The 16512-nt window shown below is 38.8% G+C and overlaps 1 protein-coding gene across 3 annotated transcripts in view; it reads right to left on the bottom strand.

The window, feature by feature from the left end:
* LOC100259143 (BEACH domain-containing protein B) overlaps positions 1-16512 on the bottom strand; it is a 65607-nt gene that overhangs the window by 15787 nt on the left and 33308 nt on the right. For all 3 annotated transcript variants that reach the window (XM_010666119.3, XM_010666120.3, XM_010666121.3), the window contains 14 exons: positions 8198-8459; positions 7895-8086; positions 7598-7816; positions 7313-7489; positions 6344-6459; positions 5178-5648; positions 4805-5018; positions 3604-3825; positions 2989-3462; positions 2567-2902; positions 2021-2473; positions 1874-1920; positions 1672-1765; positions 1277-1483 (listed from right to left, as the gene is read on the bottom strand). In XM_010666119.3, coding sequence (XP_010664421.1) covers positions 1277-1483; positions 1672-1765; positions 1874-1920; positions 2021-2473; positions 2567-2902; positions 2989-3462; positions 3604-3825; positions 4805-5018; positions 5178-5648; positions 6344-6459; positions 7313-7489; positions 7598-7816; positions 7895-8086; positions 8198-8459 — 3484 coding nt within the window. The remainder of the gene's footprint in view (positions 1-1276; positions 1484-1671; positions 1766-1873; positions 1921-2020; positions 2474-2566; positions 2903-2988; positions 3463-3603; positions 3826-4804; positions 5019-5177; positions 5649-6343; positions 6460-7312; positions 7490-7597; positions 7817-7894; positions 8087-8197; positions 8460-16512) is intronic.

Below are 16512 nucleotides of genomic sequence, written 5' to 3'. Positions count from 1 at the left end.
CTTGCTAGAATGTCCAACATTATGCTCCTTATCACTTCTTCAGCCCTTACAATCGAGAATACATTATTTAAGGATGTTAGTGATTCCTCCCTAAGTACTTGAACAAGTACTTGATCACATTCCATGTTAAGTCTAGCCAAAAATTCGAATATTCGCTCTCTTGCAATAAACTTAAGAAACATAACAGCATCCTCACTATTCTTCATTTCAAGATTTTGGTAATGGTCCAATTCAAACCACAAATCTTTCATAACATTATAGTACTCAATTCTGGATGAAGCATCTTGCTTAGTAGAATGAATCTTAGCCTTTATCTCATTAATCTGAGTAGCATATTTGACTTTGGATAGGTCTGTTACATTGCCCCAGATTTCCTTTGACATAGTCAGGAATATACTCGTTCCATTGACTTCAAATTGCATTGTGTTCCAGATTTAGGACATGATTATTGAGTCCTCATCCCAAGCAGCAAACTTAGGATCATTTTCACTAAACATAGATTCGATTAAGTGACTGAGCTTGCCTAAGACCATACCTGATAGTATCATCCCAAGCAGCAAACCTAGGATCATTTGCACACATGCTAAGACCATACCAGATAGTATCAGCCATTAAATCTAAATGAGGGCTGAAAGGTTTTGATATTTACTGGTAGGTGGGTGGTTCTAGAATGCAATGCTTGAGATCAAGTGTTCTAAGGCTTTTGACATAGTGGACAGTGAAATAGAGACAACTCAATGGTAAAAAAGGTCACTGAGAAGAGAAAATGGTGATGATAATTAAAGCCACTTGAAGTAGATAATAGCAGCAATGAAGGCCAATGAGAATCGGCAGTACGGGGAAAAATTAGAAGAAAATTTAGAAACCTTGAAAAGACTCTAAAAACATGTGGAAAAGAATGATTGTAATCATTACATTTTTGACAAAATGATATAGTATTTAAAGTGTATAATCATACAAAATTAGGAAACTAAATTACACAAAAAAAGTTGACTAATTACTGAAAAAACTCTATCAGAAAAAGTAAAATAGGAAATATAAAGCTACACAATCTCAGAAATCAGAGAACTATACAACTATATAATCTCATAAATCAGGTAATTAGTACCCTAGTGTTTGCAATCAAATCTCGGAAACTAGGGAGTTAATTCTTTTGTATCTTCAATCAAATTAGTCGATGCTTTTCAAGTAGCAAACTGCCCCACAGAACGACAAAAATGAGGCAAAAAATAGAAGAACTATGCATTCTGAAGTGCATGGGAGAGAATTCACATACCTTGGCCCAAGGGGGGAGGCAGATATCACCTATAGGTCCACCATCCTGTTTTACTCCAAGATGATAAGAGTTTGAATTAACAAGAAACTCAGGCATGTAGAAGAATTCAGGTATTAACTCCTTCACATCACTTGTATTAGAAAGGCAGTTCCGATATGTGGCCTCAATGCTTTGAAAAAGACGATCTGCATGGTCAAACTTACCACCCTGACCAATAAAATAAGTGACATTTTTGGACCATGAGTTAAGATAGAAAAATAAAGAGATAAACAAGAAATAAATGAGAGAAATAAATTAGTCCCTAGGAAATCTACCAAACTTGAGGTATAGTTGAAGAACCATCAACAATGGAAATAACAGTTTATGGAAATTGCAAGGCCAGAATTTATCAATACCTGCAAATTACGGTGAAGAGCTGTGAATGGCTCTAATCTAAGCAGGTAAAAAAGCACAATCCCCATGCTTGAGTAATGAGATCCATAGTAGAAACTGCAATCAGAAACACAGATATTGTTGTACATGAGACAAAATTAATTGAAGTATACTGCTACAACTTGGAAGGCCACCATGAATCCTAAATAAAGGGTTGAACATTACCTGGGGATATCAGGATCACAGAAGTTACGGTATCTATCCTCAAAAACCTGAATAAGTGAAATATAACAACAAGATATTTGTTAAAATTTCATGTCAAAAGATCCAACTCAGTATATAATTCAACAACAGGAGATGACATGAACCAACCTCAAACCGTTTCAAGTCCAGTGCTCCAACAGGCTTTGAAAGATCACGAAAGGTTGATGATTTGTTAAAATCTAGAATCTCTGAGGAATAATCAGCCAATACCCAAGGAAAGACCGGATATTGGGTTAAATCATTATAAGATCTTCCTGCAAGAGTGTTGAGAATCATCAGATATTCGAAGTTTGTCATTTCCCTTCTTTTCCAACTTTCTCTGGCAGTTTCTGCCATTTCCAGTGCTACACGTCTATCAACAAAGGAAATAGCTCCATTCTTGTCCCTGTTACTCCCTTTTGGAAACATAGAGTCATTCCTGGTGGCAACTATCAATGTTCCAACATCTTTTGCATCCTTTTGTGAAGCAAAATTAAAAAATATGGGTGCAACTGAATCATTGAAGAAGATCTCTATAGCAGTGTATCTAAGCAAATATCGAGTCCAATGAACAGATTTTATCTGCAAACAGGAACAATAAGAAAAATCAAATTGTGGGGTAAGAAATATAAATTAAAGACAAAACTGTGAAAGAGACTACTGCAGTTTCCCTACCTTGACAATATTCCATCTTCGATGGCGCTTCATATTTTTTGGCTGTTTTTGGAGCCTGTTTTCATGAATTGCATCTATACTAATGATCCCTTTTTCAGATTCAAAATCAGAATTTATGGGCCATTTATGAAACCTCTGCTTTTGAACTCCTCCCAATTGATCAGGCTTGGTCAGGTCAGAATTGCTTGAAGTATTCAAGTTCTTAAAAACAGATGATCCTCCAGTTCCTTCCACCGAAAATTCACCAAAGAAATGCAAGAAATTTTTCATGACTGCTAAATATCCAGCTAATTTTCGCTTCGGTGTTACAAGTACACATGCAACAGACATAAGAACCTGAAACAGCAATCAGACCATGGATGCAATTATGCACTATACCGATTGTTGCCTATTGTAAGACATGGTCATTTGGTTGTACATACCTCACTAGCTTCTGTCTCTGGTGGAGAGGAAGAAGAATCTTTTCTATCTTGAGCATCCTTCTGATCACTGCTGTCTTTTACCAGTTCAGGGTGCTGACTCTCTGAAAGATCCACTGAGACAGAGGCCTTTTGTCCACCTAGGTCAGCATCATTTTCATTGGTTTCTGAGGTCCCCTCATCAGTTATCCTATGCACCCCTTTCAGTAGAAACTGCTTCATTTGCTCTGGAATATGTCGCCCTAAACCAGATTTGTTTTCATTAATAGGAACAGTAGCTTCTTTGCTTGGGGAAGTGGATGGAGGATGACAAAGCCTTTCATCAAAATGGTAATTCTGTCTTAATTTCAGTCTGCGCCGCCATGCATCTTCCGTCTTATCAAGTTTCCAATGTCTTACAGCACTATTTGGAAAAGGATTAGCAGACCATGGACCTCTCTCATCAATCAAAGTGCGAAACAAGTGCATCCATTTTTCCTGTTAAGGCAATCATTGCAATTTAAATACATGATGGCAAAAGTTCAGCCTAGCTCCCATGGAGAAAACAAAGAGAATGAGCCTACAACAACAAATGAGAGAGAGAGAGAGAGAGAGAGAGAGAGAGAGTTGTATGATTACAGCCACATTTTGCTGCTCCTCATCATGAGCAAGCTGGTATACAGCTCTTCTACTGTCATCTGAAGCCAGAATGGTGCTTAGGCTACTCTGTATTTCATCTTCAAAAGCTTTATTGTGGCTAGATTCTGTGGACGAATTTTCATCCAGCCTAGTGTGGAGCTCATGCAACTGTCTTCTGCGTTCACTTTTGCAAGTCTTTATATATTTTGCCTCATCAGAAACCTGGAGAATGAAACTCGCCAATTAAAAGGCAGGTGTTACAGCAGCATTTGAAAAGAAACGTAAGAGAATTACAATTTTATCAACAGTTTTCTTGAATTTAACAGCAAAACATGGCTTATCAGCACCACTCAATAGTACTGGACTAGGGGCTTGTTTAATTGCAGACAGCTAGGCATGTAGCATGCAAAGTGCGGAGATAGACATTGGTCAATGGAAATCTAATTAACTCATTGATGGTACTGGTTTTCCCATGTTTAACAATAAGGGTACTGCTAGGTTAAAAACAAATATCTCAGTATAACATTATATATTTAATGTCAAATTATCTCTTTTACGTTGAATTCTTCATTTTTACATTGCATACTAGTTATTTAATACAAACTTCCACACAAGCTGATGCAGCCCAAAGTTGAGTTCCTAAGTTAGTTTCAAGTTATTTAAGAAAAAAAGGCAGTTTATGGACAGTATTTTTTATTTTCTTTGTTTAGTTTGTCTGGAAATTTAGCGTCAGGCTTGTAATTAAATTTTACTGAGTTCAGAATTACTCCCATGATAGTATTTAAATTGTCCAGTCAACAAGTCCTACAAAACTTTAACAGCAAAGTTTTGAAATAGAGCAGTATTTATGTAGTTGTTTATGTTGTTTTCTACAAGGAGAGAGAATATTATTTATGTGTCTTGAGAGCATAATTTCTGTAGTCCTAGATATAATGACAACGAAATTTCTGAAGAGGCAAAAGTTGTCAGACAGAAATCATTCAAATTTGGGATTTCTTTTGGGTTGGTAACCACAACTTTTCCTTCTCCATGTTCTTGAGCAGTATTAGCAGTCTATTTCTAAACTCTTATTTAATCCAGAACCAGTTTACTCCTGGTGAAAATGAGCCAAAGAAACTTATACAGAAGAACAAATATATGTGCAAAACCAATAACATGAAGTATTGAAGACAAAAACACTATAAATAACTTTGGGACGCACCGCACCAAGCACTCGATCCTTTTGAATTAGATTCTGAATAGTGCCTGTTTCTTTTGGATTGCTGCCTGAATCTGAAGGATCTTCTCTGCTTACAATGCTGGTGGCTAGCATTGACTTTCCGCAGTTGACTGTTTCTCGAATCAAGTGTGATATGACATGGAAACGAGCACCATCATTTAGCATTCCATACTGTGACCTGACAGCCACCAAAGCCCTGCCCACACGGCCTCAGCAAGTCAGAACCTCAAGGAGAAATTAGTAAATGAGGGAAATCACAAATTTACATCATAAGTTACCACAGAGAACCTAAGACAATTTATATTTAAAATCCACAAACTTGTTCAAAAGTCATTTTGAAATAAATAAACAGTACCAGATGAAAAGCTGCAATCTGCTCTTGCTATGCTCATCATCAGCAGCAAGAAGACAAGACAGAAGTGGAATGAACTGTTGGACACATCGCGATGCTCTTTCTAGAGAAGATCTACAGAGATATAGAATCATGAGTCGAAAAACAATTCTTGGGCACTTCTCACCTCTTAATAGCATAGCCTTATCAACATTTTTATTTGGTTTTCCACCCAAGGCATTGCCAATCCCTCCTGATACAACAACTGCTGCCATTTCTGCAGCAGGTATATTCAATGATTCTACTAAGCCACGTGCCCTTTGGCCAAAAGATGGCCCCACGGTTGACGAAGATTTGGGTAATAATTTGCTTGGTCCCTTGCCATTCATCTCACTAATAATAATCCACAAATTGTCATATATACTCCACCACTTGTCATCGATTATTTCTTTTTCATTTGAGATAGGCTTCTTGTGAACCCGTGGATTTCTAGAACTGGAACAATCAAAGCATAAGTGTGAACCAAAGATCTCAATACAATACATAAACAAATGGCAGCTGAAACTGCTAGGGGAAATTGAAATTGAAAAAGAGGCATTCAAAGTGAACCATTAAATAGATATTATGTATCTTCCCAAACAGGTTCACTTGCTCTACATACAAATTATTGACCAACCCATGAGGGGGGATTTTCACCACTTTGCATGCATACAGATGAAAAAAGGAAACAAAGATTAACAGGGAAAAAGCAGAGGAAACTACTCTCTTCAGTCTCCTAAGTAAAAAGATGCCTTTTCTATGCAAAATCTGGATAATGTTTTTTACATATTACCATCTGAATATGTCTACAATTAGAACCACTCATGCTTGTACTAATTCAAAATGATGGGAACAGTAAAATATTTTCCACCAAAAGTAAGGAAGACTTTCAAGCATAATTCCAGCTCTTCAAATAAAGTTCGATTATGTTTTGAGTAGCGCTAATACTAGGAAGACAAATCAAACCTTCTATATTCAGGATAACTACTTGATAATTTGCAGTGATTGCACAAAGAATTTTACATACTAACTCATCAGATACAGTAATCTACATCCATTACATGTTGAATAAGTTGGCACAAGATCAAAGAGTGCTGAAATTATTCCAAGCATAATATATAGAGAGAATGAGTGACAATCAAGGTCAGTACCTGGACAGTAGGTCATCAGATTCTCCATGCAAGGCCTCAAATGAAGAGGAAACCAGATCTTTTAGACTTTCTAAATCCAAGGAATCAAGAGAAAAATCTGAGCTACTTGCAGGAAGCTGCAAGGAAAAGGACAAAAAGTTGACATTTACCCTCTTCAAAATTAGTTGCCAGCAAGCACATAGAAAGGGGGAAAAAGATAGTTTGTCACAGTAGAAACCGAGACAAGGATCTGTCATGCAATCTAATAGAAATTAATTCCATCATACGATAAGACTAAACCGGCAACTAATACCATCAATTTTTCTAAACAGCAACCAATTCTATCAAGTGGTCTGTAGATCCAAGAGTTAGGATAGCAAAGGCAGGAGATGCTTTTATTGCAAAGTTTCTCATGGTTCTCTAACACTGTACACTTCTCCTTTGTATATCGGAGAAGGTTTTTCCACCTCTTGTTTTGATCAGAGTTCATGAATTTTGGGAAGGACTTGTACTTTTAAATCCATATTAATGACTGTTAGTTTCTGATCAAATTTTTTTTCTAAATAGCAGATATTGACCAAGGGAATGTTAAATGACAACAGGTAGAAAGGCACACAAAGCTTTTCCATGCAGTTCTGGATAAATGAGTCATCGTTGAGGGGGTGCAAGTTTAATTTATGTCCAAAGAAAAGGCAGAAAAATAAAAAGTAAAAACTGTGACACGTGTTCAATATTGGGTTTGCCCATAACTATAATTGCAAACATGAAACAAAGTGAAGCAAATATCCACACATAACGACACCTAAGTGGCAGTCAGCACAAGAGAATTTACAATTATGGGAATCTCAAAGTACAGATTCCTTGCCAAAGAAAAAGATTCAGGTTATTCATTAATTTTTTTAAAATTCTAGTAATAAAATGACATAAATAGAAGTTCTGACTGCAATATAGACAAAAAGAAAAACCTATAATTTCGGGTATGTTTAATACCGGAAGTTTAATGTCGAGTTCAGAAATAAGCATCTCATCAACCAGTCTTAGAAGGTATAACGTATTGTCTCGACATGGCTGTGAAACAAAAATATTGTCATCGGAAGATATGTCCACCAGCCTCTGTATTAAGTCTTCATATATATCACGAAGCAAGTATTGATATGACATGCCACCCTGAGGAAAGAACATATAGAAGGAAATCCACCTTAAAAAGTTAATCCATAGATAGAATTAGAAATTCAAGCATAAGAATTTTTCAAGGAATAGGGGATTTCTACATACTTCTTCACAATTCATTACTAGGACATTCACTGTCTCTTCTAAATGTTGCCAGCCACCTTTTACAGAGAGTGTGTAGTGACAAAGAACAACACAGAATAAGTTCCTCACAAGATTTTGCTCGTTTATTTCTGTGTCACTTTGAATTCGTGATTCAACTTTGTAGATTTTCAACACGTCTAACCTCATAGATGCTGTTAACCATGCATTCCACGCATATTCCTATTAAAAATGTTTAATTAATTAGATAATAGTTTGACCATTGTATATGTAACATAAAAGAATATATAGTACTAATACCATTAAAGCTTCAATATTTGAAGGATTTGAGTCAAGAAGATCAAGTAGGTCAGTCATTATTTTCAATCTTGCTGATGCATCTCCACAACCAGACAAGAATCTAAAAATGAGAACCAAGATCTGAGGAAGGAAGAAGTGGGAGCTACTTGCTTTGCTTCTATGCTTGTCAACATGGCTATGTTTCTGTAGCACCTGTGAATACCAAATTTGCAGAGAGCTCTTAAAAAGAAATCCTCTACAGCATTGAAATATCTATGCACTACTCACAACCTTAAGTTTAATTTTGTACATAAAACAAGTCACCTGTTTAGGGCTAGCACCACCAAGAAGAACATCAAACAAGGTGGCACACAAATTATCTGTCAGTGAAAATCTGAACAACCTATCAGACATGGCAAAGAAAATTGGTTGCATCCTTAAACTGATTTTTCTTTGACTTTCTGAGGCGGATCTGGATCTTCCAACTGCAAGGTTGAAAAATTTTGGTCCCTTCTTCTCAGATGGAAGACCAACCAAAAGTCTTCCCAGGAACTGCAAGCCAAGCAATCTGACAGGCTCAAACTCCCTACAATAAACAAATTGGAAGAGACGATTCAAAGAAGAGCACATAAAAAATAAAAATAAATAAAAAAATGCTTTTGCAGCTCTAAATCACAGTTTCCCACATAAGCCCAAAAGGTGTGTAATGTTAAAAGGAACTTTGAAAATATTGAAGCCTAATTGTCAGTTAAAATTTCAAACCTAATGTTGATTTTGAAAGAAACTAGAAATTTTGTGCTGTGTGATTATAAAAGAAATTTCATAAATAATCCACAGAAAATAGAAAATAGATAATCAGCAGATCATTTTCAATAATATATAAACTTCCCAAAAATTTCACAATTATATAAAGCATATTTACCTATCCTATCCACAAGGATAAAAATGCTAATGACTCTCAACATCAATTATATCATACTGGCTTTTCTTCATAAAATTTTCGATAAAAAAATTTATTAGAAAAAAATTGAATTTTATGTATTTGTTTCTATAAAAAAAAAAAAATTGTACCAATTATTACTTCAAATTGAATTGTTAGCTCATTCATAATAAATTAAATTATAGAATAAAACAAGTAGAACTGTAATCAAGCTCGAAGCCATGAAGAAACAGATATATATGAATGCTATTGGTTATTTTAGGATTACAGTGCTACATAAAATGCTAATAAAAAAGACAAAATCAAATAGGAGCATGAATCTAACAGAAGGTGCTTGTGCAGAAAAATAAAAATAATTTCAGTTTTCAAAATGAAAATAAATTTCACAAACAAGACATTACTAAATCTGGAGGTTCCAAAGAAAGCAGGATTGTCTGTTATTAGGAGGAAATGTAGTCTTCAAAGTAATGGTAGGTATGCCAATTTGGCCATCAATATCAGAGAGACTCATTAAAGTACTTCGAAATGCTTGGAATTTTTTCCTTCATATATATTTATTGTTGGACATGGATCTAAAGTCAGCTTTAGAAAGAGAAGTGGTAGAAAATTTTTCTTCTTTTATTTTTATTTTTTTGTAGGCAAATAGAAATTTATCATAAATGGGGCATACACCAAGTACAGAATAAATATTCAAAGGGCACTGACAGGCATGAAAATAAAAATAAAAGGCCAAGACAACCCTAGTAAGGTCCCAAATACCCAATAAAATCTAATGAGGAAAAGACACCACCTTTGGAAGACTTCATAAACCAAAGGAAAAGCAAATACAGAAAAGACAGTTTTGAACAAGTATTCAAAGGGCCTTTGATTAAGTTCTTAAATGGTCTAGAACAAGTACACTAGGCCTATTCTCCAAACCTTTTCTTCACTTCTTCCTAGAAAAGTCTCGTACCAACCTAATAAATACCTCCTTCACCAACCAAGACAGAAGCCATGAGAGGCCAAAAATAAAGATTAACAAAATCCATAATGCACAAGATTTATCTTAGTGCAATAGATTTTTTTTTTGATAGGAAACCACACTAGAATATATTGATAGAAAAGAAGTACAAAAGGAGGATGAGAAATCCTCCCTCCAAAAGAAAACTAGACAACAAGAAAAAATAACAAAGCACTAGATCGTCCCAATAGAACTATTTGAACAACACACTGATAGCCAATCAAGTTGTAGTACGTTAAGGGGGGTGCCCTTAAAACCCGCTGAACAAAACGCCCAAAGGGACGCAAGGAAATGAATGGAATCCCAAAGATTCCCTGCATTCCTAGCCTTGTCCTCAAATATCCTAGCGTTTCTTTCACGCCACACAACCCAGATTAACGTTATACTCGCGTTTTGCCATAAAATTACCCCTCTCTTGGACTTGCCAAATCCCTTGTAATTGATGAACATCATGTCTGAAATGCTTTTCGGAGGAACCCAATTCATCTTGGCTAGCTGAAAAAGTCTGTGCCACAACCCCAACGTAACTGAGCAATGAAGGAAGAGATGATCTGCGGATTCTCCTTGTTCCATACACAACTTACATATGTCAGGGCTAATAGCTTTGTGGGGTCTCCTCAATTGTAGCAAGTCATTGGTATTCACCTTCTTATGTGCCACAAGCCAGATAAAGGCCTTAACTTTGAAAGGGACTTGAGATTTCCAAACAAACTTAGTGGGGAAAAATGGAGATGAATCAGGCATTTGGGACAGGGCTGTAAAGAAAGATTTGACTGTGAACAAACCTGAAGAACATAAGGACCATGATCTCGCGTCTGAAGCGGAAGTGGATAAGTTCATACAATCTAGAGAGTGCATGAGGCGCTCTAGATCTTCTATCTCAGAATCGGTTAGATTACGACGGAAATTAAAGTTCCATGAGAAAGGGCGAGACGAACCAAGGATTGAAGATATTGGAATATTTTTATCCATTACTACTCGAAATAGTCTTGGATATTGGTCTTTTAAAATTTGGTCCCCCCACCACAAATCTTCCCAAAAGCGAATTCTTTCCCCATCTCCTACGATAAACCGAGTATACTTGGAAAAATCCTGAAAGCCTTGTGCTATGGCCTTCCAAGGACAGCGGTGTGACCATCTGACTATAGTATTGGCATCCCAACCATTTGAGTGTGTCCCGTAAATGCTAAGAATGACTTGATGCCAAAGAGATGTACTCTCCCTAGGGAACCTCCACAACCATTTCCCTAGAAGAGCACGATTCCTTAAAGGAATTTTCCCAATCCCCAAACCTCCTATAATCCTCGGCTTGCATACTGCTTCCCACCTAACAAGATGATCTCTTTTACCTTCCCTAACCCCTGACCATAGAAAGTCCCTTTGTAACCTCTCTATTTTTGCAGCCACTGAAGCTGGAATCTTAAACAAAGAAAGGAAGTAGCTTGGGATATGGGAAAGGCAAGAGTGTAGGAGAGTTATCCTACCGCCAAAAGATAAGTAAGCCTTTTGCCATCCGTCTAATCTCCTAGAGATTCTCTCAATCACTGGATCCCAAAATCCACAAGCAGTTGGGTTCCCTCCCAAAGGAAGACCCAGATAAAGAATAGGCCAATCTGAAGCCTTGCAATCAAGCAGCAACGCTAACCAAGAAAGATGATTCTGATCAAGGTTGATGCCAAAAAGATTACTCTTGTCAAGATTGACCTTAAGCCCAGAGATTTGACCAAACACTAACAATAAACTCTTAAGAGTTTGCACTTCTTCCTCTCTAGGGCTAGCAAATAGGATAGTATCATCTGCGAATTGCAGATGGGATACCCTACATCTATTTCTACCTACCCTGAAGCCCTCTAGCAAATTTCTTTCCTCAGCTTTCAACAGCATTCTACTCAACACATCTGCAACAATAGTGAATAGGAAAGGGGATAACGGGTCACCTTGTCTTAAACCTCTAGCTGCCTTGACCCATCCTTTAGCATTACCGTTCACTAGAATAGCATAAGAAACCGATGACAGACAACCTCTCATCCAACTCCTCCATCTAGGACTAAAACTCTTCTTCTCCAACACGTGATCTAAGAAATCTCAATTCACATGGTCATAAGCCTTTTCAAAGTCTATCTTGAACACAACTCCCTCCTCCCCTGATCGCTTTTTCTCATCCACAATCTCATTGGCTATAAGAACTGCATCCAGAATTTGTCTCCCTTGTACAAAGGCACCTTGAATGGAGTGGATGGTCTCTTGTAAAACTCCTCTTAGACGCCCTGACAAAACTTTTGCTATTATCTTATATAGACAAGTGATCAGACTGATAGGTCTAAAATCCGAAATCTTCTTTGACCGACTCTTTTTAGGCAAAAGGACTATGAAGGAAGCATTAGTGTTTTGATTAATAATCCCACTGTTGTGAAACTCTGCAAACACCCTCACTAAGTCTTCCTTGATCACATCCCAACAGTCCTGAAATACTGCTATGGTGAAACCATCAGGCCCCGGCGCCTTATCCCTATCTAACTGAAAGATGGCATTAAAGATCTCTGCTTCGGCAAAAGAGGAATCCAACCTAGATGCACTCTCTTCTGAAATAGGGGACCAATCAATACCTTCTACTCTCCATGACTCCCTAGGAGGACACGAGTAGAGCTTTTTGAAATATAGTAATATCTCCTCTGTGATGCTCTCGGAACTGTCCAACACCAAACCTCTTTCATTCTCCAAGATTTTGATGAAATTCTTGTTACGTCTCCCATTAGCCACTTTATGAAACAACTTTGAGTTACAATCCCCTTCCTTAACCCATTTTATCTTAGCTTTTTGTTTCCAATGAATTTCTTCCCTTAAAATTAGCTCCTCTAACTCCCCTTTTCTTATAGCTCTTTGAGCTGCAAGATCAGAAGAGAGAGCCCCTTCTTGTTCAATGGCATCTATGTTAGCTATTTCATCCGAAATGGATTTTTTCTTTTCCTTAAGCATTCCAAAAGTATTCTTATTCCAATCTTTCAATTTTGCCTTAACGAATTGTAACTTCCTCATGAACTTGTGACCTTCCCAACCATTTCCTTCAAATTCTCTCCACCAACTGCTAAAGCTCTCTTTGAAATTATGATGTTGCAACCACATATTCTCGAACCTAAAAGGTGTTGGTCCCCACTTAGACGGATTAGTATCCAAGACAATCGGCCAGTGATCTGATGTCCATCTAGGAAGAACTTCTTGAAGGCTTTGAGGGAAGGAAAGCTCCCACTCATTTGAATAGAGAAACCGATCCAATCTCTTGCACACCGGTGACTCCTGCATGTTTGACCAAGTAAAAGAGGCATTCCTTAATGGGGGATCATGTAATTCGCTTTCTCTTATAAAACCATCAAAATCCCTCATGCTGGAAATGACTCTAGATCCCCCCAGTTTTTCTGATCTTCTCCTAATCACATTGAAGTCTCCTCCAACGCACCATGAGGGATAAGTAAGACCAAAAAGGTCTGACAACTCCACCCAAAACTCCTTCCTAATTGATGGATTATTTGGACCATAGACTGCGGACAACCACAATGGTCCGCTTCCATCCAACAAGAACTTGACTGAGACGGAAAAGGAACCAATTACCACCTCCTCACCTCTCATTTTTTTTGAGTCCCAAATGATCAAAATCCCTCCTGAAGCCCCGCACGCCGGAAGAATAGCCCACTCCTTATTCCTGACCGACCAAACACTACCTACAAACCTTCTGTCGCACACCTCTCTTTTTGTTTCTTGAAACATCACTACATCCGGATTCTGAAGCCGCAGAAAATCCTTAACCACCCTCCTCTTTGTCCTAGAACCCAACCCCCTTATATTCCAACTTATGATCTTCATAAAAACACCTCACTGCCCCTGAAACCAGACCATCACCACCAAATCTCAATTGCCTATGGCAATTCTATTCTTTCTTCTTGAGTACACCTTAATATCCAAGGAACTCAAGATTTCACAGACTTTAGCCATCTTGCTAGGGGAAAGACCTTCTATATGGAATCCACTCGTCTGGGAGAAATCTGAGACTCCCTTGCTTACTGCTCCCATAATAGGGACCCCATGAGGCGAGCTGGAATTGGTCATATCATAGTTAAGGCTCTCTGACAAATGATTCATTCCATCCATCTGGGACACCACTCCATCATGATTAGGATTGCCAGCATACCCAAGACGATGATCCCCATCGTCTTTTTTTTTTTTAAGCAATTTTCAGTTAACACTCGGTTTTTCATAGGAAACTGGGAATGAAAGGCTGAAATGGAAGAATCGGGTTCAAAAGGACTCTGGTGTGGAGGAGCCACACCAGAAAAGGGATACCGTAAAGGCAGAGAAGGCTGAGGAGAAAGATGAACAGAAACCTGGAAATTTCCCACTCTCGTCAATCCGCAGTCTCCCCCAAAGATAAGCCCTTTTTCTATGTTCTCGTGATAAGAAGGATGATCCGCGACTGAAGAACCACAATGAGAATAACCCACAAAGCCCTTAACACCTTCTCCTTCTTCTCCTATAGCGTTATTGCGCATTCTCTCCTTCTCTTTTGACATAAAAGGAACCCTAGGAGTATTCCTTTGTTCCTCGCTTTCCTCCGTCGGCGTCATTCCTTCCTCGGAACCCCCTTGAAACAAAATAGATCCCACTTCGGCGCCTTCTTCCACTGAAAGAGAATCGCTACCTGTCGGCGATCTCTCAACCGTAACTGGCTTTTCACAGCTTCGATCTCCTTGTCGGCTTTCAGAGCTTGACGGAAGTAGGACATTCCACAGCTTCTTTGAACCGCGCATCACCGTGGGTTCCCTCCGTTGAAGTTCAGAGTCATCGTAACCTACCTTCGCCTTCCCCTTTGCAGCGTGAGAAACCCTGTGTGTCGGGCCCTTCCTCGATCTGTTTTGCTTACCCCCCGACTCTTGGCCCATCTGCTGGATCGGGCCTCTCCCAGGGGCTTCCCTCTTCCAGCCCACCTCATTATCTGACCTAGGCCTGGGCTTACTAAAATATTGGGCCCTTGACAAATGTTTAGAGGCCCAGATCTCATCCATGAGATTTCACTGGGCTTTGACCTTGCCCTCCTGCTTTGGCCCAACACCACCTGCCTCCAGACTTTTAAATTTTGAATTAAAAGACGTAGGAGGCCAGCTGTTTCCCTCTTCTGTCCACTTCGTTCCACGTGTCCTCCCGGGAGCATTTCCAGCCTTTTGAACCTCTCTCCACTCCATCAGTCTGTCAGCTGCCTCAGCCAAGGACACCTTTCCAGCCGTTGATCTATCTTCAACTTCCCTCCTTCTGCCAGCTATCCCTGAGTGAGCCTCAGCCAAATGCCGAGTTAACTCACCCATTTTTCTAGCCTGCATGCCATCTTCTTTCCCTACCACTGTAACTGAGACTGTGAAGTCCCAACTCCCGTTTACCACCTCAATCAAAGCGGGAAGCACCGATCTTTCTTTCATAACTACTCTCACCCTAGCTTTGCTTAGATAAAAAATTTTCAGTGTACGCCAATCTATCTCTGTCACCGTCCCCCATTGCTCCATGATTTTCTTCAAGTGAACCTCAGACCATAAATGGAATGGTAAACCCCTTAACTCAATCCAACCTTCCTTGAATTTCCCCTCTATTTCAGAGTTTTCCTTTGGCGACCATTTTCTCAACAAGACTGTATTTCCTCCTTTAATCTTGATGAACCTTGACTCGTGTAGTGTTACAGCCTCCTCTAAGGTTTCTACAAAAAACAATGCTTTTCCTCTGGCGAATGGAACCACTGTCACCACGCCTTTGTGCCCTAACCTTCTCGCCAAAGCCCGACCAACCTCGTCCCAGTTAACAGAATCATCTTGACATTCACACACCACGGCCCTCGCCCATCTCCCTACAGATACAAGGCCGCCACTCCTCGGTCTTTCTTCACTGACTACATTCGCAAAGGACCGTTGCAAGGGACCCGCGAATTTGTGCAGATTCCTTCCTTCCCTGCTCTGCCTACCTTTTTCGTCAAAACCCGAGGAGGGGACCACCAGCATTGAATACAACGCTTCCTTCAAAAGTTCCCATCCCCTGCCATTGTCCCCCTCAGGTATAACCAGAAAGGTTGACTTCCTTCTGGATGCAAATTCTGATAATCTTATATACCTGCCATGCTCGTTGAAGCCAACCTCCAATAGATGAACACTGTTCTTTCCTCTAAATTTTCTGTTGAAACCCATAAAAACCTTCATCTCAATTACCTTTGTCAGTTGTTCTATCAACCAGCTAACCTCTTCCTTCTCAAAACCAAGGACGAAGGCAAAGCCTTTACTGTGCTCTGTTATTGAACACCATCTTCCTCCGATTCCTCCCTCGAAGCTAACCCAGAATGTCTTCCTCTCCACTGAGACCTTCAAGGTCCTTCCCATACTTCTCAGCAAACAATCTTTTTTCCCTGTTGACTAGATGAAATTTTACTTTTTCATCTAAAAGCTTAATAGAGTTTCCTTTTTCTCTAAACCTAGCTTGTGGGTTGTTTTTTTCCCCACCAGTATACAACAATATAACATTCCCAGAATGAGATTAGCCATTTCTTCTTCTCCTTTACAAAGTAACATCAATTTGGCATCCTCCAACCTTGTTTCTAAGGGGATTTAAGGTCATTATTCTTCCCCATGTAACTTCCCAAGTTCTTAGTGCAATAGATTACGGTTGGCTGATTCT

The sequence above is a fragment of the Vitis vinifera genome, chromosome 18 (genome assembly GCF_030704535.1).
Source record: "Vitis vinifera cultivar Pinot Noir 40024 chromosome 18, ASM3070453v1".
Classification (NCBI taxonomy): domain Eukaryota; kingdom Viridiplantae; phylum Streptophyta; class Magnoliopsida; order Vitales; family Vitaceae; genus Vitis; species Vitis vinifera.
Note: the sequence above shows the minus strand (reverse complement) of the source record. Positions and strands in the feature narration are given on the sequence as shown.